The 19,936-nt window shown below is 44.8% G+C and overlaps 1 protein-coding gene across 3 annotated transcripts in view; it reads left to right on the top strand.

Annotated features, from left to right (window-relative positions):
- Window positions 1–19,936, top strand: part of FAT3 (FAT atypical cadherin 3) — a 517,579-nt gene that overhangs the window by 484,444 nt on the left and 13,199 nt on the right. For all 3 annotated transcript variants that reach the window (XM_047071611.1, XM_047071610.1, XM_047071609.1), the window contains one exon: window positions 7,343–7,811. In XM_047071611.1, coding sequence (XP_046927567.1) covers window positions 7,343–7,811 — 469 coding nt within the window. The remainder of the gene's footprint in view (window positions 1–7,342; window positions 7,812–19,936) is intronic.

Raw genomic sequence — 19,936 nt, 5'->3', positions numbered from 1 at the left:
ATGGCTCAGAGCCTGGAGCCTGTTTCCGATTCTGTGTCTCCCTCTCTCTCTGCCCCTCCCCCGTTCATGCTCTGTCTCTCTCTGTCCCAAAAATAAATAAACGTTAAAAAAAAAAATTTTTTTAAATCCCACTCTGGGCATCTGTAGATGAGATGGAGCCTTCCAGTATGGGAGGAGAAGGGAGAAGAAGGAGGGAGATGTTTAATCTAACATTGTTTTCACAAGGTCACCTACTAGACCAGCCCGTTGGAAGTGCGTTCAGAGGCAGATGCAGTCTGACCAGTATGAAGTGCCCATACAAGTGGAAATGGCTGGCATTTTTTTCCTTCCGAGGGTTCTACCAGTAGGCTTAATTGGGATCATGGTGGGCCCTTATAGCTTCCGTCCTTTGATTGTTTGATAGGTCACATCCAAGTTGATTAGGTGACCCAGGCTTTAATCCTGGAGGGAGAAAAGTATGTAGGACATTAAATGCCAGTGGCTTCTCCTGTCACATAGTCTTTTACTTACCTGCTTCTGGTATTGCCAGGCGCTACGTGGTGGCCAGAGGGAGTGAGCAGGGAGTTGGAGTTTAAAAGTTGGCTACTTTCATAGGGAATCCCCCATTATCTGTACACATTCAACTGAGAGAATGATTTCAGCTCTGGGAGAAAAAAAAGCAGTGTTTTTAAAGAAAACAAGAGAAGCAAAGAATGCAGTTTTAGCAAACAGTGAATTCAAATCTGATATTCGTGGTGGAAGAAGAAAAATTCAGAGACCTAAGTCCTATCTTTACAACCTTCTGGCCTCTGAAGCAAACTGCCTTGGGTCAGTAGATCACTGTCTTTACTTATTTTATTTCATTTTATTTTATTTTATTTTTTATTTTTATTTTATTTATTATTTTTACTGAGAAAGAGAGGGCACAAGTGAGTGAGGGTGGAGAGAGAGAGAATCCCACAAGGCACAGAGAGAAAGAGAGAGAGAGAGAAACGGGGCTCAAGCTCTCCGGATACAGGATGCAGGGCTCAAGTTCTCCGGATGCGAGACGCAAGCTCACCATATGTGGGGCTCAAGTTCACGGGATATAGAGCTCGAGCTCACCAGGTGCAGAACTCGAACTCATGAATCACTGAAGTTAGATGCTAAACCAACTGAGCCACCCAGACACCCAGTAGATCACTTTCTAAATAGCCCTGAGAGGTGGGGTTTTGTATCATTGCTGGGAAAGTGCTCTGCCCATCCAGAGGTACCAACTACCAGGAGCTCAGCTTAGGTGCCTCTGATCTTCCTGTCCTCCTTCAAGCTCTAACAGGACTCGTGAATTCAGCACATCCTTATGAGGCAAATACTTTCTATTAGCAAATCTCTTATATAGCATTAAATTTGAGAGAGAACAAAAATATTGGGCCTGAATGGCTTGATCCTAAAATGGAGCTTGTCATTTGACACTTCACTGGCAAATGTCTAAAATGTGCAGATCCCTGGGGATGGGAAAGAAGAATAATTAAACCTTTTAGGCAGCTCTAGCTCCTAAGGTATATTGTATTTCATGAAACAAGCATGTTTCTGAAAGTTGTGTAAATTGAATCTCTGTAAATGGAATTCTAATAAACTATGGACGGTTGCTATTTGAAGGAACCCTTCCATTAATCCCTTTGTGATGTGACTAATCACCCCCAATCTGTCTGTTCGGTAAGTTTGCTTTTCCTATGTCGAGTTTGCCTACAGCAGGACACAGCTGTACTGAACTATCGCAGATACTCTACAGTCGCCAGGAATATCCACTTAGGGGATTTGAATCTGTTTGCTTAACATTTCCAGCCTCATGCAAGATTTAATTTCATTGGCTTTAGGTACAGTATGTGCCTTGTACTTAGGTTCAACGACTACACTGAAAAGCTTTGTTTAAATTGTACCTCTTGGTTGTTTATATTTTCCCAGTTAGAGCACATTCTCTAAAAAGTATTTGAGACAATCAATAGGGGTGAAGGGCATCCCTTGAAGACAGTCAAAGAATTGCATTGGGATCTCAAGAATTGAAAATGTTCATGAACAAGGGGCACCACAGTCTCTTAGCAGCAATAAAGGCGCTCATTCTTCTGTTGACCAATGATACCCTGTCTTCTTCCAAAAGAGATTCTAGGCTTACCATAAACACCAAAATGCAATAATCTCAGAGCACTATTAAGATGAAAATGAGGGGCGCCTGGGTGGCGCAGTCGGTTAAGCGTCCGACTTCAGCCAGGTCACGATCTCGCGGTCCGTGAGTTCGAGCCCCGCGTCGGGCTCTGGGCTGATGGCTCAGAGCCTGGAGCCTGTTTCCGATTCTGTGTCTCCCTCTCTCTCTGCCCCTCCCCCGTTCATGCTCTGTCTCTCTCTGTCCCCAAAATAAATAAACGTTGAAAAAAAAAATTTAAAAAAAAAAAAAAAAAGATGAAAATGAAAGGTTAAGACCCAAGCAATGAAGTGAGGAAGAGCAGAATATCATCACTGAAAACTCTAGATCAAGGGTTACTATATCAGTTGAACACGAGTCATGACTCTGAATTTCTTGACAGCCAAATAAAGAATAAAAATGGTGGGACAGGTTCTCTGGCTCTCCTCAAACCTGTGAAAGAAACATGTCAGATCACCAGGAGAGATTTGTAACTTTTTCCATATATCAGTCTTTCGGGTCCCATAGTATAGCAAAAGCACAAGAATCCTTGCTTGTTAATCTAAAAATGTCATTATTTCATTTTGTGGGGAAGAGATGACACATGGCTTTATTTTGATGGTTCTCAGACATGGCTAGCTTAAAACTCCAGGAATGAAAGGAAGATGGTCAGCTTAAAATTCCAGAAATAAGAGGAAGATAAAAAAGCATATTTGGTTTGTAAAACAGCCCACTTGGAGTGACCAGATCTTTCCAACATAAAAAAGTAACAAAGAAGTTCCCACAAGATTCTCAAGTTTCAAGGATCTGTGTAACAGTATCACTGAGAAGTGAGTCAAGTTATAATAATTGCAGTATAATGGTAATAAAATACCTAAAAGTTTACCAAGTACTTTACAAAATACATACATGTGTTTTTATCCTCACTCTCTTGTGCCTAGATATGAATGCCTACTTTTTTTTGCCTCTGAGGAAACAGGTTCAGAGACAATCAGTGGCCTTGCCGGAACATAGCTGGTCAGCAGTGGATCTGGCCTTCTGAAGAGGCAAGCCACTCAGGAGTAGGACAGGTGTTTATTAAAAGAAGAAATTTGGAGGGCTGGGATGATAATTTATTTATTCATCTAAGGTATAAATTTTTAGCTAGATAGCAATTGATGGCTATCAATAGATAGCCTTGAAAATAAATTTTCAAAAAGTTCCCTTTACAAAGAATATTTAATAACCTTCTTACAAGTTTGGGGATGTTAGTGCATTTGCTAGAGCCACACCAAGGATCTGAAGCAGTAACACTTTGCGCCATTGTTTATACTTTTTTACTCAAAATCCTAGTTTCCCACAAGATGACTTCTACTTTTTTTTTTTTATTTGAGAGAGAACGTGGAAGCAGGGGAGAAGGGCAGAGGGAGGGAGAGAGAGAGAATCCCAGGCAGAGGGAGGGAGAGAGAATCCCAGGCAGGCTCTATTCTCAGCAGAGCCCAATGTGGGATGCAATCTCATGACCCTGGGATCATGACCTGAGCCAAAATCAAGAGTCAGATGCTCACCCAATTAAGCCACCCAGGCACCCCCCTACAAGATGACTTCTTACAGCTCTGATATCTTGTCTTCTAAGCCCCAACCCCAAGCCACTCAAGATCCAGGTTAAAGCACATCACTGATTTCAGACAAAACTGAGAAGCTAAATATCTTTCCCTGCTCTCTGAATTATGCATTCCATTGAACAAATTGCCCACCTGCCTCCCCCAACTCAGCACATCATTTCAGATCATTTGTGTAGATTTTTTTTTTACAGTTTCATGCACAGTGCAATTTCTATTAAAATATCTTACTCTCTTCTGCCCTTCTCTTGCTCGCACGTGCACATGCTCTCTCTCGAAAAGAAATAAAAGAAAAAAGAAAAAAAAAGCTTGCCCTCTGATTTGAAAAAGCTTTGTCCTCTTAAAAGAGAGATCCTTTCAAACTGGGTAAACCCTATTCTGAAGACAGAGAAAAACTATGATGAGAGCATGAGTTTCCAGTATGAATGGACTCAGACATGAAAGTGTTCTCTTACAAAAAAAAAAAAAAAAAAAAAAAGAAAGAAAGAAAGTGTTTTCTTCTCTCCCCGGCATAATATGCCTGTGAGATAGGAAAAGATGAACTTTTGCAAGGTAGCCTTTGATTATCAGCACTCTAGTGTGTCGTCTAAACAAGGCTTATAATTCCAAACGCCTAGAATTTTGAGGCTACAAATCGCTTTTGTTTTCAAAAGGCTAAGGATGATGTAGGCACCTGGCTTTCTCTTCATTCAGCAGCTCGCTGCTGTTATTTTTTTTTCAACAGAAAAGAAAACTGTACTCAGTACTCAGTTTAGTACAGTTTAACTGTACTGTTAGTATGGGATCGTTTTCTGTTCCTGAGTTAAAGAACTTTGATGTACCTGAGTACATTAGAGCTATAATGGTTCTCCCAGGTGAATTTGCAACCTGGTTATTATCCCAAGAGGTAGGGAGTAGGGTTGGGGAGGGGAATGGACTGAGTAACATATTAATTGAAGATATCCTTTTACAATATCTTAGATGAATTGCACCCTCACCACCAGATTTTCCTTGATAGTCTGGGGACACCACTTTGTAGCCACAGAGCATAACGGCAGCTGGACTGTGCCGGAAGAAGGAAGTCCCCAAAGTCGCATTTGATCCTTTTATTACTTACATTGAAATAAAAATATGGATATTACCCAGGAGTTGTTACTGAGCAAGTATGCTGGTATGATTTACAATATCCATTCAGTCCATTTTGTTGAACCAAAAAAATGACCTAGGCAACAGCACAGATTACATATGAAAGCTCTCTGAAAAGAAATAAATATCTGTCTCCAGTCTTTTTCCATTTCTTTATCCACTTGTGTTTCTGAGTGGAGTACATACGTATGTGTAGCTAACCATTCTAGAGTGGACATGGTCTCCTATCGCTATTCTCCACAGAAGGGGTCCCAGGCCCAGAGAGGCCAGCTGGTTCTTGCCAGGCTACACTACAAAGCCTGAGTTAGAGTCCTCATTCACAAATACCCAGGGCTCAGGATAAATTCACACTGCCCCCTGACTTCCACATACACATGGTTCCGTGGTGTAAACTTTCTATTCAGGAAGAGAGGGTGCCAGAGAGTCCACAGAGGCAGAGAGTCCCTTAGAATCAGTTGTCTGTGGAACACACCAAAGCACAGGTAGAGAAATACCCATTTGTGAGAATGAGTGATACCGTGAAAACCCCCATCAGGCTGTCCTAGGTCAAACACACTTTGGAAAGAGTGGGTGAGTCTGTTTCTGTGCATCAGTTTGACACTTATGCCTCCTTAGCTCTTAGAGACCTAGAAGGTCTGTCTTCCCTTCCCTTCCCTTCCCTTCCCTTCCCTTCCCTTCCCTTCCCTTCCCCTTCGCTCTCTCTACAAGTTTGTGTTCTCTGCCCAGGTTTTGGGAGAAGACCAATGTCAGCAGATCCTAAATAAAGGCCAGCTGCCTTTGCATGTCTCAGACGCCAGCCTCCACAAGACCTTTTTGCTGGGTCACACACAAAGGCCAGAAAAAGGACTTTTATTTCAGTCTCGGGAGGTGAATCCTTTCAGGGCCCAGTATCGGTTTGTCATGAGGACGGGGGTCCAACATCATTCCCTGGATCCTCAAGCCACCTTGCATTTCTGAGAAATGCAGATGAGGGTGGACAACGGGGTTCACAGACTGGCCCGTGTCCTCAGCAGCAGTAGAACCTGGGTCTCCATGGAGGACCAGTCCCTGGCCAACAGCTCTTCACCAGCCACCATGTTCAATAACCCACACTTCCTCCCTGACTTTGATGTCCCCTTCCAGTTAGTTGGCCTCCCGGAACCGACTTGGATGCCCTCCCTGCACCAGTGCAATCAAAGAAGCAGGCAGGTCTCTGTTGTAGCTGACCCTAGACCAGGGGCTGGGAATAGTTAACCAGAAAACCCTTCTGGAAGGCCAGATGTCATTGAACACATGTAGCTATATTCTAAGCAAATGGCCAAGCCCTGAGCACTTTGTGAGGTAATCTTAACCTAAATGATGAGCAGCAGTCCTAAAGAACTGTTTTAAGAATAGGCTAGTGTGGGGGCGCCTGGGTGGCGCAGTCGGTTAAGCGTCCGACTTCAGCCAGGTCACGATCTCGCGGTCTGTGAGTTCGAGCCCCGCGTCGGGCTCTGGGCTGATGGCTCAGAGCCTGGAGCCTGTTTCCGATTCTGTGTCTCCCTCTCTCTCTGCCCCTCGCCCGTTCATGCTCTGTCCCAAAAATAAATAAACGTTGAAAAAAAAAAAAAAAAGAATAAGCTAGTGTGTAGGGGCTCCTGGGTGGCTCAGCCGGTTGAGTGTCTGACTTCAGCTCAGGTCACGATCTCACAGCCTGTGAGTTCGAGCCCCACGTCGGGCTTTGTGCTGACAGCTTGGAGCCTAGACCCTGCTTCAGATTCTGTGTCTCCCTCTCTCTCTGCCCCCCCCCCCCGCTCTCTCTCGCTCTCTCTCTCTCTCTCTCTCTCTCAGTAATAAACAATAAAAAATGTTTTAAAAAAAGAGTATGCTAGTATTTAATATAGAAGGGTTTTAAAATCTTAATTATGGATGAAGCTGGGAAGTAGATCTTTTATTTCTACCTGGCCTCTTTCTCCTGTAGCACACTCACACAGACTTACTTGTGGAATATATACATATTTCTATGCTTATTTGATTTATGGCAATCTGCCCCCTAAAACATAAGCCCCAAGAGGTCAGAGGTAGTAACTCTTTCTGCTCATGGTGGTCTCCAGAGCGCTTAGAATACTGCCTAGCAGATGTTCAATAAACATCTGTAAATAAATATAGAGTTTACAGAAATCATTCCTGTGGTGGTAATAACTAAGAAGGGTGCAGGGAATAAACAGACCCCTCAACAAGATACTGCTGTGAGATTCCGAAGGGCAGAGGTCCAAAGAATATGAACACTCTGAAATATAATTGTGGATTTGTGCAGCTGTGCTCATGTTACTAGTTGCAAGATTTGTGACATTTCAGGCATGCATTTGCATGGCATATAATGGGTAGAGATCAGACCGTACTAGATTTATGACTGGATCAAAAGCACTGTCCATCCTAGAGCCTTCCTGGGAACAGGGTGTCCGGGAATGTATTGCCAGATGCATACTAAAAAGCGCTCCCGTGCTCGTTCCCCACGCAGATCGTGGACGGCAAGCTGTGGTTCCAGCTGGACTGTGGCAACGGCCCGGGAATCTTGGGCATCTCGGGCCGCGCCGTCAACGATGGGAGCTGGCACTCGGTCTTCCTGGAGCTCAACCGCAACTTCACGAGCCTGTCCCTGGACGACAGCTACGTGGAGCGGCGTCGGGCGCCCCTCTACTTCCAGACGCTGAGCACCGAGAGCACCATCTACTTCGGGGCGCTGGTGCAGGCGGATAACATCCGCAGCCTGACCGACACGCGGGTCACGCAGGTGCTGAGCGGCTTCCAGGGCTGCCTGGACTCGGTGGTGCTGAACAACAACGAGCTGCCGCTGCACAACAAGCGCAGCAGCTTTGCGGAGGTGGTGGGCCTGACCGAGCTAAAGCTGGGCTGCGTGCTCTACCCCGACGCCTGCGAGCGCAGCCCGTGCCAGCACGGGGGCACCTGTACCGGCCTGCCCTCGGGGGGTGAGTGCACTGCACCCAGGCACCTGCCGGGCCGGTGGGGGTGGGGGGGCGGGCAGAGGGGCTGGACGACCCGGGAGGGACTCCCTTTTACAGGCATAACCTACTCCTCAGTGACGGGAGTATTCCCCCAAGATGCTGGCCAACCTTCCTACTCCTCTTTGGGAAGGTCCGGGAGCTTGGCAATTATAGGAGCGTGCGGTTTAACGCTTTTGCAGCAACCCACAGACACGGGGCGGTGACCTCAGGAGTCCGGAGATGCTATCACGGCTGCCCCCTCCCCTGGGCCCTCCACACTCTTCCAGGCCTGGGGAGGACTAGGACCCCCTTTTAAGTATTTGCCCCCTGGAACCAGCTGTGTGTCACTGGAGAATGACTGGCTGCAGTCTGAGTCACTGACATCCCCACACAATCCTTTGTCGCTCAGACATACGACTTCACTAGAAGCTGAAGGGAGGGAAGAGTGGAACCCACCATTCCAGAAATGGAAATACAGTGGCGATGTTTTGGAGCATGCCTTTAAAATATGTGTATTGAGGGGCACCTGGGTGGCTCAGTCGGTTAAGCATCTGGCTCTTGGTTTCGTTTCAGGTCATGATCTCACGGTTTTGTGGGTTCGAGCCCCGCATGGGGCTCTGCGCTGACAGCACAGAGCCAGCTTGGGATTCTCGTCTCCTCTCTCTCTCACTCTCTGCCCCTTCCCCACTCGTGCTGTCTCTCTCTCAAAATAAACTTAAAAAATATATTTTTTAAATAAATTAAAAATGTGTATTAAAAATAAATCTAGTGGCACTTCTATAAAGGGGTAGAAAGGAATAAAGAAAGGGCACTTTACATGAACTCTCAGCGCAGAAAAACAGTCAGTGACACCATGATGATTTACCCCAATAATTTTTTCCCCCAAAACATATATCACGAAAAAGAAAGAACAGGGTAGGTCAAGAAGGCGGGGAAGGGTACTGAATGTTTCTAACATTTCTAATGTTTCTCCAGGCCTGGGAGTCTGAAAATGAAAGCGTCCCTGACTTCCCCAGATGTGGTCTCTGTGCTAACATAAACTAGGTCAGGCACTCGGCGAGTCGAAGGCTCGCCTTCCAATAGCCCAGCCACCGATCACACTTCAGCTCCTTTGCAGAGTCTCTCAGCAGTAGTGTGATTAGCAAATTTAAACCTTCCTCACAAATCACTTAGAGATTCTGCTGTGTGCATTACCATCTAATGTTCGTGAAGCCCAACTCCAAATTTAGAGTCCATTTTATTATTAGAATGTTATAAACTGTCCATGAAATGATGCACTGCCGAAATACAGACACCAAAGTTATTTAGACTTGCATATGTTACTGCCACAATGAGGGCCAAGTGCCCTGGGGGGAAATTTCTGCCGTCTCGATTTAAGAAATCTATTTGCTGTTTTTACTGTCTCAGCAGTATATGTAAATAAAGGGTTGTTATGGTGCCATAATTCCCGAATGATGGGCAGTAACTATACTTCAGTGGTTCTATAAACCAGCCCATTATGACAAGTCATGGCCAGTTTTTCACCAGGCAAAACAATTCTGCTAGTATGAGCCATCCACGATATATAAAAGGAGCATATAATTAAATTGGGTTGAAATAGAACACCACTCCATGTCAAATGCTGGGTACATAGCCACAAATTGTAACATACTTTTAACGATGGCAGGACATTGTTTTTGCTGGCAAAGCTATGAGCTTCCACGATAGGTTATCTTTAAAATAATAATAATAATAATCACTGTATTAAGGAAAAAGACTAAGGAATCTTGCTCTTCAGCGTGCATTTTAATTGCCTCAAATCGGTGAGCTAAATATTCTGTGCAGGTATGTTAATTAAGGGAGTGTGACTCATACCAGCACAGAAGATTTCCTCTACTTTTTTTTTTAAATGCTTACTTATTTTTGAGAGAGAGAGAGAGAGAGCACATGGGGGAGGGGCAGAGAGAGGGGAACAGAGGATCTGAAGTGGGCTCCTTGCTGACAGGCTGACAGCCACAAGCCCAACGGGAACCCACGAGATCATGACCTGAGCTGGAGTCTGATGTTCAACTGGCTGAGCCACCCAGAAACCCCTCTTCTAGTTTTTAATCTCTTTTAGCTTAACCAGATTTCAGCGCTGAGGAGCCACCTGCTGTATACTTTTCACATGGCCTAAAGAACTTGCTTTCCTCTCCCCAGAGGCCCAACCTGGCCTACAGGTTACATTCTCTCTCATACTCCTCTTTGTCCCCTGCTCCCCACATGGCCCATGATTGGGGTTGAGATTGCGATTCCACGACAGGTGCTCTTTCTTCCAAGGTGACAGAGCCGTTCAGCGGTGCAAGTCTCCTTTGTACATGGAAGCTCATGTTTTTCTAAAACAGAGAAAGTATCTTTCTTCATCTCCTCATCTAGGCACCTCTTCTCTTAAGCTTACTATACCCGTGGAGTTGTGGAGGCCCAGTGGCTCTTACCTCAGCAACCGCCAGGGCATGGTCCAAATGCAGCCGTCCGGGGGTCTCATGCACAGCAGTACTGAACCTAGGGTCAACAAACTTCTCACCATTCACCGGGAAATCCAAGAAGTGGGTTTTTGTTGCTTCCCTGGGGAATCAAAGGCACAGAATTCCACCTCTGATGTGTGAGGAGGTATTTACCCGCTTCCTGGCTATTAGGATTGAGACCCTGGCTTCTAAGAAAAGAGGAGAGGGAATCCATTTTCTTGCCACCATTATCTGTTCATATCAGAGGAATTTTTGTCTAGGTTCTCGTATCCTCTGCAAATTCCTGAAATTGGTGCCAAATAGTAAGAGGGGATAAAAGCAAGAAAAGAAACAACCAATAATTTGGCCTTTAACTCCTCTGTGAAACTGCAGCTAATTATAAGGCTATTTAAAAAAAGGGGGGGGGGGAGAATAATCATCCCAGTTGTGAGTGATGATTTAAAAAGAATAAGACTTGAGTCATTAATGAAAGAATATTCATGCCTTGAAGAATTCCTTCTGGCTGCAGGGGTATCTAATCACAGAGAGAATCTTGCTTCCCCAGATCAAAGGCTAAGATGCATGCAGTATTCAAAGAGGGAAATAGGGCTACAGAAAGTAGAGTGAGGTGCTTCAGGTATGCCTCTGTGCAAATGCTGATGACACATTTACTTGACTGGAAGTCTTGCTGCTGTTTGAAGCCTGTAGTCTGTTGCTCTTAAACTCTGGAATGCATAGTTTAGTATAATCATCCCCTTGACTATTGAATGCTGGAGTATTGGTCATTGGCTCTCCTGGTGACAGAGTTCGCTCTTCAACTGTGACTCTTCTAGCGCATTGTTCCAGAGCATTCCGAGGTTGTTGGTTTTTTTTTTTAAGTTTATTTATTTTAAGAGAGAGAGAGAGAGAGAGAGAGAGAATCCCAAGCAGGCTCCATGCTGTCAGTGCAGAATCTGACGTGCGGCTCAATCTCACGAAGCGTGAGACCATGACCTGAGCCAAAATCAAGAGTCAGATGCTTAACTGAGCCACCCAGGCATACCCAAGCCTTTAGAGTTTTTAAAGCAGACAACCCACAGCAAGAGGCATTTTCTTTCAGAGAGGCAGGATTCTGTGCTAACCACCCCCAAACCCAATCAAACCCTCGGTATGAAGTGGCAAGGGAGCCGCGTCTGCTAGCTTGGAATGACACGGTCGGTGGCTTTGACCAGTGTCATAACTCTAGCTGTCCCAAGAGCAAGCCATGGGAACCTCAGGGCACTTAGAGCCCGGAACACTAACTTGTAATAAGAGTGTAAATATGACTCTGTAAATCAACCACAGAGGGAAGGCTCTCTCTTGTTAAAGCCTTAAAATTATATGTATTTCATAAACATGAACTGGAAATAGCAACCGCTGTGGAGAAGAAGTGGCCTCGTCCCTCTCTGACCCCTGCATTTCCAGACCCAGTGGGTAGGGAGCAACCCACTGAGGACCCACAGTCTGGATGAGGAGTCCTCAGTCCTCCATGCCTTATCCTGTTCAACTCAAGCCCCTTCCTGGAAAAACCTATTTGAAGCTAAACTATAATTTGGCAAAGCAATGCAGCTAACCAGGCAGTCACCAGGCCAGGAAGAATCATTCTGCCTGTTTTGCATGAGCTTAGAACCCTAACTCTTAAAGTAAGAAGTTAGTAAAATTTTAAATGGTAAGAGTTACCATTTAGTAGACTCTTGCTATGTCTTGGTACTTGCCGACCTTTAAGTGCTCATGCACTGTGACAATTCTCACAGTGCTCTGGGGTCGGTACTGGTCTTCCCTCCTCTTATCCCCATTTTACAAAAACACAGGCCAGAGAAGTTGAGTACCTAGCCCAGCATCACACAGTAAAGTGAGGAAGCCAAGATTTGACCCAGGTTTATGGAACCACCCCTCCCCGCCCCCCGCCAACCTGTGCTCTTAACCTTTGTTACTTAAAATGTGTTCCAAGAACCAGCAGCATTGGCATCACTACAGATGTTAGAAGTGTAGCGTCTCTGATCCCAGCCCAAACCCACTGAATCAAAATCTGTATTTTAACAAGATCTCTAGGTGATGTACTGATATCTTTCTCTGTCTCTGAACTGCTCTTTTTTGTTTGCACGTATCATATATAGTCGTTCTCAAACCCTGAGATGCATCTGTATCACCTAAGGACCTTATTAAAATGAAACCTTGTTATAGAAGAGTCTCTTGATTGTTAAGGGAAAAGGAGAATTTCTGTACTTGCCTCCATCATTTGTTGCCCATGTCAGAGGAGCCTTCTGCTAGATCACTGAATCATATTCACAAGTTCCTAAACTTACTACCAGGAAAAGTTTCTCAGTGAAAGTTTTGGGGGGAAAACACACACACACACACACACACACACACACACACGAATCTACAAATCAGAATCTCAGAGCCTGCAAGGGTAGAATTCAGACATCTCTGTGTTTAACAAGACTCCAAGGTACTTCTATGCACATCTGAGTTTGAGAACGACTGACATTTGGGAATCCCAATAACTCTGTATTTGCAGGAATGTGAGTTAGTGAATTCCAGAAGAGTTAAGCAGACATTGGATGTTTAGGAATCGAATGTCAGGTACACAGCCTGCATTTGTTATCATTGCTTTAGTGTAAAGATTGAATTTTGCTCCCCAGATAGTCAGGAGTTTGATGTTACCCTGTACTCCCCTTTGAAGAGAAAAGTGATAGTGTCTATCTACTCCCTCTAAAAAAGTTGCAAGCGACAAGTTCTTGGATGTTGCCAAGAGTTGGCCATAGAAGTGTTTTCAGCAGTAAAGCTGCCCAAGATCTTTTGGGTGGTGTCTTACTGAGTATTTTGTGTCCTTAACTTGTAAGGGTCTAGATAAACTCAGGCCTTCAAACCTTAAGTAAATTCTGGGGTCCCATTGGTCTCTGTGACCAATGGATTCCACTTGTGTGGCCACACAGCTGGCTTAAGGGAATTGAACAGGGTTCCTGGATGTGCTCAACCCACTGGCCCACTGAGCAGAGCGGGACAGACAAGGGAGAAGCCAGACTCCCAGTGAATACGCTGGATAAATGTTTTCTAAAGATTTTATTTTTAAGTAATTTCTGCACCCAACGTGAGGCTCAAACTCACAACCTTGAGAGCAAGAGTCACGTGTTCTGGCAACTGAGCCAGCCAGGCGCCCCTATTGTGGGCATAATTTGAGCTTTGCAGCTGATGGGGAAAAATTTTTTTTTCTGGGTGACTGTCTTCTAAATACTGAGGTACCTTTTTTTGGTACTTTGGAAAAAAACCTTACGGTAACAACATTAATAATGTAGATACTGATAAAAAGGAAAAAAATACCATCAAAACCCTGAAACAGTCAGGTTATGGGCAAACACAAAAGAACATGCTGGAAGGTGAGAATTTACTGGGTGCCTAATGTTGTTAACACACTGCATGTTTCCAGATCCTCAAAGAAAATGTTAGAGGCTCAGCCCAATATACAGTGTATGAGATGTGAGCAAGCTTTCCTGGGAAAAGTTACAGGTCTCCCCTTCAAAGGCCATTATGTAAAAGAGAAAGAGAGGGGCGCCTGGGTGGCGCAGTCGGTTAAGCGTCCGACTTCAGCCAGGTCACGATCTCGCGGTCCGGGAGTTCGAGCCCCGCGTCGGGCTCTGGGCTGATGGCTCAGAGCCTGGAGCCTGTTTCCGATTCTGTGTCTCCCTCTCTCTCTGCCCCTCCCCCGTTCATGCTCTGTCTCTCTCTGTCGCAAAAATAAATAAACGTTGAAAAAAAAAAAATTTAAAAAAAAAAAAAAAAAAGAGAGAAAGAGAAAAGTCAGGTAACTATAAGTTAAGATGGCAAAGTCCCGACAGAGGCCATGATCTACAACAGGGCTCACCCTGCTTATGATTAGCATCTCATGTGGTAATGCGTCCACCAGTCTTCTCAATACTTCTTGACATTCACACAGACTACAAGTTTCAGGATTTCCCAGTATTCAGCCTAAAAGTCAGAGTAAGAAATTCCCATGGCTTTCAGTTGTTTGGTGGATGGGTGACACAGAAATGAAGCTGATTTCAGAATCCAGAGTAATTACAATAATGACAACAATGAAGCACCTAATGTTTGTGTGCTGCATTGTGGTTGATGAATCCAAAAGCCTTATCATCCTCTATGAAGTGGGGATTAGTGAGGCTCAATTATCAGATAAAAATAGGGAGGTTCCTGGAGGCCAGGCGGCTCGGCTGTGATCATACCCCGCTGGTGGGTAACAGCCAGAACTTAAAAGGACGCAGGGCCTCACTGCCACCTCACAGCTGCCTCCCCAGATCATGGGAGCTCTTGGAGTTTCTAAACGAAATCCGTAATCCAGCGAGCATAGTGGTTGATGCCGACTTCAGATCCCAAAGGCCAGTTCACGTTTGTCATTACTTCCACCTTTGTGTACCAGGCAGATGTTTCCTTATCGAGGCAGCCAAACCCGATCAGAATCGTGTCACCAACACTGGAGAGGAGGGCCGAGGGTTGAGGCCATTACCTGGATGAATCGGGTTGGAAAACGACTAATAAGTCAAAGGAGTGAGATAGAAATGATCTTGATTATTTGCCTACACAGCCCAAACTTACTCTATAATTGCTTAAACCATTTCTATTTTTGCATTTAATAGGTTTTGCAGTGTTCTTTGCACAAGGGAAGGAGGGGGCATGTTAAGTTTGTCCGGGTGCACATTTCAAAGCCATCTGCATCTGCTATAGCTGGAAGGATCGTAAACAAGAGCACAGCTTTGAGGCAAAGCTTAAAAATACACTTCTCCTTTTGCCAGGATTGGGGGGAGAGAAGCGATCACATTATCTTTTTTTCTTTTTAACATGCATCTCGATGCTGAGAATATGATTGTCTTTTTTTTAAATCTGGGAACTGGTTTTAAGTGGTGCCTGCCAATTATTGACTATGTAACTTTGAGTAAACCATCTTAGTTCCCTCATTTATAAAATAACTGTAATAATAGTACTTACAGGGTAGGGTTGTTATCAAGAATTAAATGACATAATGCATTGACTGTCCTTAGCATTTTTCCTAGTGCGTAATAAGCTATCGTTCTTGCTAATGATTTCCTTATGTGACAATTCTCCCCAGAAAAAAAAAAAAGTACTCTTTTTAATAACACTGGGATGTTATCCACTGCATTTTATTTTTCTTTTACATCTACAAAGTGTTACAATATTATTTGTGGTCAGAGAATGCCTGGCTATCTCTTGAAAATCTGTTTCCTTGATTTGTGTTTTATACCAACAGAGGTTATCTTGGGGAGAACAGTAACTTTATTATGACACTATTTTACTATTTAATGATTATTTGGCTCCCAGAGGAGGGTCTGATGTTGTCCATCATCTGTATCTCCTTAGCTGCCTGGCGAGTTGTGGGGACTAACCCCAAGCCCCTCCTCATTCCTAGCAAGTGATAAGTTCCTGCTCACTGTCAAGCTTCAGTGCCAATACCGTCTTACAGATGTATTTGAGGATCTGAAAGCCTGGACTTAGGCTAAAACTCTATCACTTACCAGCTATATGTACTTGAACAAGCCACTAACCTCTCCAGCACCCTCATGGCGTTGAAATGTTAATGGAGCTGCTTATTTTTCCTTCATAGGGTTATCGTGGCCCTTCATAAAGTGACTGAGAGTGATTTAAACCACTATCGTATCACTATGGCAGGGTTATTGATATTATAAAATTATTAATAATAGGGCCTAGACCAGGATAATGAGATGAGAAATAAAACCTTGTGATAACAGCTTACATTTGATCAACAAGCCTCTTTTGTTGTCTATCTAACAATAGATATCACTCTTCTTTCTTTTTTTTTTTTTTAAATGTTTATTTTGAGAGAGAGTGGAAGCGGGGGAGGGGCAGAGAGAGAGGGAGAGAAAGAGACTCCCAGGCAGACTCTGTGCTGTTGACATAGAGCCCCACATGGGGCTCAATCCCATGAACTGTGAGATCACGACCTGAGCCGAAATCAAGAGTTGGATGCTGAACCAGCTGAGCCAGCCAGGCACCCCTCATTCGTCTTTCATTAAAACAAAAATCTGACCACCTTAAAATAAAGTCCAATTGCTTTTCCCTCTCATCGTGTTAACACAAAAGCTGCAAATTTAAAGTTGTAAAAGCAATATTTTTCCAAACGTCCTCTACGTCCTTTGCCCCGGGGGTTTGAGATCGTGAGAGCAGGTACTAGACAGCTTCCCTCTGCTTTTGATAAACAGAAGATCCAGAGAGAGTGTGTCATGAAGCACAATTGTTAAAAATGCAATTCAGGACGATACTGAACAGCTTAGGTGTGGAGCCAGATCCGTAGTGGCATCGCGACCGCGAATAAGCCATCAGCTTCTTTGAACCCTAGTTTCCTCATCTAATCAGCTTCTCTGAAGCCCAGTTTCCTCATCTAGGAAACAGAAATAACAATCGCACCTTTGACATAAGCTTGTTTTCAGAACGTATGCGTGAATACACAGAGAGTGCCTAGAACTGTCCCTGGCACAGAGTTTCATACGAGTGTTAGCTGCCGCCATCATCATCTTCATCCTCTTCTTCCAAATGGGTAGCAAGTTTTCTCAGATGTCACACAGAGCTCCTCAGACGGGCATGGTTTCCTCCAACCTACATCCAGCGTCCCCACTCTGTGCTCCCCTCACACCCTGTGCCTCCTCGCAAGGTAGTTTTGTACTTGTCTCTGTTTATAGATGGTGTATTTCTGTCTCCGCGGGGACTGCCACGGTCCTTATTCCAGGGTGTGCCGGTAATCAGCTCTCTAAAAATAAAAGCCCTGATTTGCAGTGTCTGTTGATTTCTGTGATGTAAATACTCCCACCACGGCTGATGTCAGGCTACCGGTGGTTTAATGAGTGGCCTGCCAAATTCCCGAATATCTTACGGTCTGTTCTCACATCCCTTTGAGCTGGCTCCGGCACACCACTGCGTATGGCTTAGGCACTCAGTCAGTGAATAGGTTAATCAGTCAGGCTGGCGGCTGCATCCAGTAGCACTAGATATCCCACAAAAGATAATGAAAATGACAAAATGCAGAAGGAAATGTGTGGGAGTAAAATAGTGCACTAGAGGTATTGCCTCATTTTAAATTCTGATTTTCCAAGGCACTGAGACATCAAATCAAAGAAATCAAACCCATGACCTTAGTTAGAATCCAGTTTCCATGATAGTAATTCAAATGTCCCTTATTCCCAGACACTCCCTCTTTGTGCCTCCCCTGCCGCCCGCCAACTGCCTCTGCTATGGCTTTATTTGGGAAATTGTCAGGAGCTTGCCAAATAGAAGCTGGAGAGGGAGGAGTTTTACCTGCACTGACCTACCTTGCCTTAGATTCCCCTTCCTGGCTTCCCTCCCACCTCGTCATCGATGTGCTTTCGAGTCCTATCCTGTGGTTGTGTCGCCCCTCCCTTTAGTCAAGGAAGGAATCTAACTCAGCCTCACAAGTGCCTCTACCTCTAAGCAGCATGCTGTTCTGGCCAAGGACTAGCCAGGTGACACGAAGAAGCATTTTTCCCAGTTCCCACCGCTTTCATCAAGCCTATTCAATTCCATTAAGGCGAGCGGCTTCCCAAATTGGAAAGAAAACAGCTTCCAAGTCAGCATAATGTAGCACAATCATACCTCAGACTACTACATCCTGTCCACAGACATCAGGCCGGCTGCCTTTGGACACAATAGTGGTCTTTCCTTAAGCGGCCATTCCCTGATGTTTCATTGGTATAGCATTCAAGAGTATTTGTGTCTCTCTGAGCCTCCATCTCTGGCCCTTTGTGTTTCTTGGTGAGACTACTCAGTCCTCCTCTTGTGAACGGAAAGATTTCTCTCTTGCCTCCTGCACCCGCCTCCTGAAGATGAGTCTTTCTTTCTCTGAACCTGCGAACACCCACACGATCCTAATGTTCTGCTGTACATGAGACCTCTCTGTAGTGTGGGTTGAGTAAACATAAATGAGCACGTACACTCTTTCAATCTATCGATGTTTGACTGTCTTAAACCAATAGAAATCAATCTATCGGGGCATCTGGCTGGCTCAGTCGGAAGAGCATGTGACTCTTGATCTCCGGGGTCATGAGTTCAAGCCCACGTTGGGTGTAGAGATTACTAAAATAAATAAACTTAAAGAAAGAGAAATCAATCTATAACATCCCAACATCAGTCACTGGGGAGCAGAGATGAGCCCAAGAACCCTTCAAATAAGAGTGAGAATGGTTATTTACAGCATTTACAAAAGACCTTAGCAATGAGGAAAGCCTTACTGATTACTTCCCAGTAATGGTGGCAGCTTGCTGTCACAACACCACTATCGCATGAGTAAAGGCATTTTTTTTATTTACTGTTTATTTATTTTGAGAGAGAGACAGAGCATGAGTGGGGGAGGGACAGAGAGAGAGGGAAACAGAATCTGAAGCAGGTTCCAAGCTCTGAGCTGTCAGCACAGAGCCTGAAATGGGGCTCAAACTCACAAACTGTGACATAGGGACCTGAGCCGAAGTCAGACACTTAACCAACTGAGCCACCCAGGAGCCCCTGTGTAAAGGCATTTTAATAAGCCATAAGCTGGAGGAGGGAGGGGACCTGAGAAGGAGACAACACCAACACAAGCTTTGAGGGTGAGAGGCAAACAGAGAGGTGGTAAGGAAGAGGGAAGTGAAGCTTTGTTTTCTTTTTTTCAGCATTTATTTATTTTTGAGAGAGAGAGCATGTGTGTGAGTAGGGGAGGGGCAGAGAGAGGGAGACAGAGCATCTGAAGCAGGCTCTGTGCTGTGAGCACAGAGCCTGATGCGGGGCTAGAACTCAGAAACTGTGAGATCATGACCTGAGCCGAAATCAAGAGTCGGCCGTTTAATTGACTGAGCACCCAAGACCCCTAGGAAATGAAGTTCTGAGAAGCTGAAATGCTGACCAATAAAAGGGGATCTGGGAACTGAATCCCCAAAAGGCGCAGGAATTGGAGGCATTAGCCACTTCTAAAAGGGGAAGGGATAGAGAGAAGGGCTTAAAATAAGAATTGTTGAAAAGTGAGTTTAAGAGGCAGTCAGAGCCCCAGATTCCCAATCTGTCTGCATGGCCACAAAACCACTCCCCCCACATCCTGGCAGAGCCCATAGGTGATGGTGAAATGCAGGGGTGAGAAGACGCCGAGCAGCCGGCACTTGGGGGATAGGGAGGTAAAAGTAAATCTGATGTGTTCATTGGATGCTGAGACCCACAATCAGCCCTCTTCTACCACCACCCAGTCCCCTGAATGTGAGAAACCAGGCCTTCACTCTCCCTCTGAGCAGGTGATAAGGGTCATTACTGGCGAAATTCCCCAAACCAATGGTACTAATGCAGTATCACAGTTGACAAACCCCATTCATGTGCTCAGAGCTTCCCATCAGATTTCTGGTTTCCTACCACTCCTCTCTGCAATCTGAGCTGATAAGGAAGGATTGCCGGACAAGATAGAAAATCCTCTAATTTGGAAGATACAGAATGTATCAAGCTTCTCCAGAAAAACAGAATAAGTAGGATGGATGGATGGATGGATAATAGATAGGCTTTAAGGAATTGATTCATACAATTGTGGGACTGGCAAGTCTGATATTTAAAGGGCAGGCCAGCAGCCTGGAA

The sequence above is a fragment of the Lynx rufus genome, unplaced genomic scaffold (genome assembly GCF_022079265.1).
Source record: "Lynx rufus isolate CCGP_SWC_20201006 ecotype Redwood Valley unplaced genomic scaffold, mLynRuf1.p SCAF_9, whole genome shotgun sequence".
Classification (NCBI taxonomy): domain Eukaryota; kingdom Metazoa; phylum Chordata; class Mammalia; order Carnivora; family Felidae; genus Lynx; species Lynx rufus.
The sequence above is the reverse complement of the archived record's forward strand: the minus strand, read 5'-3'. Positions and strand labels throughout refer to the sequence as shown.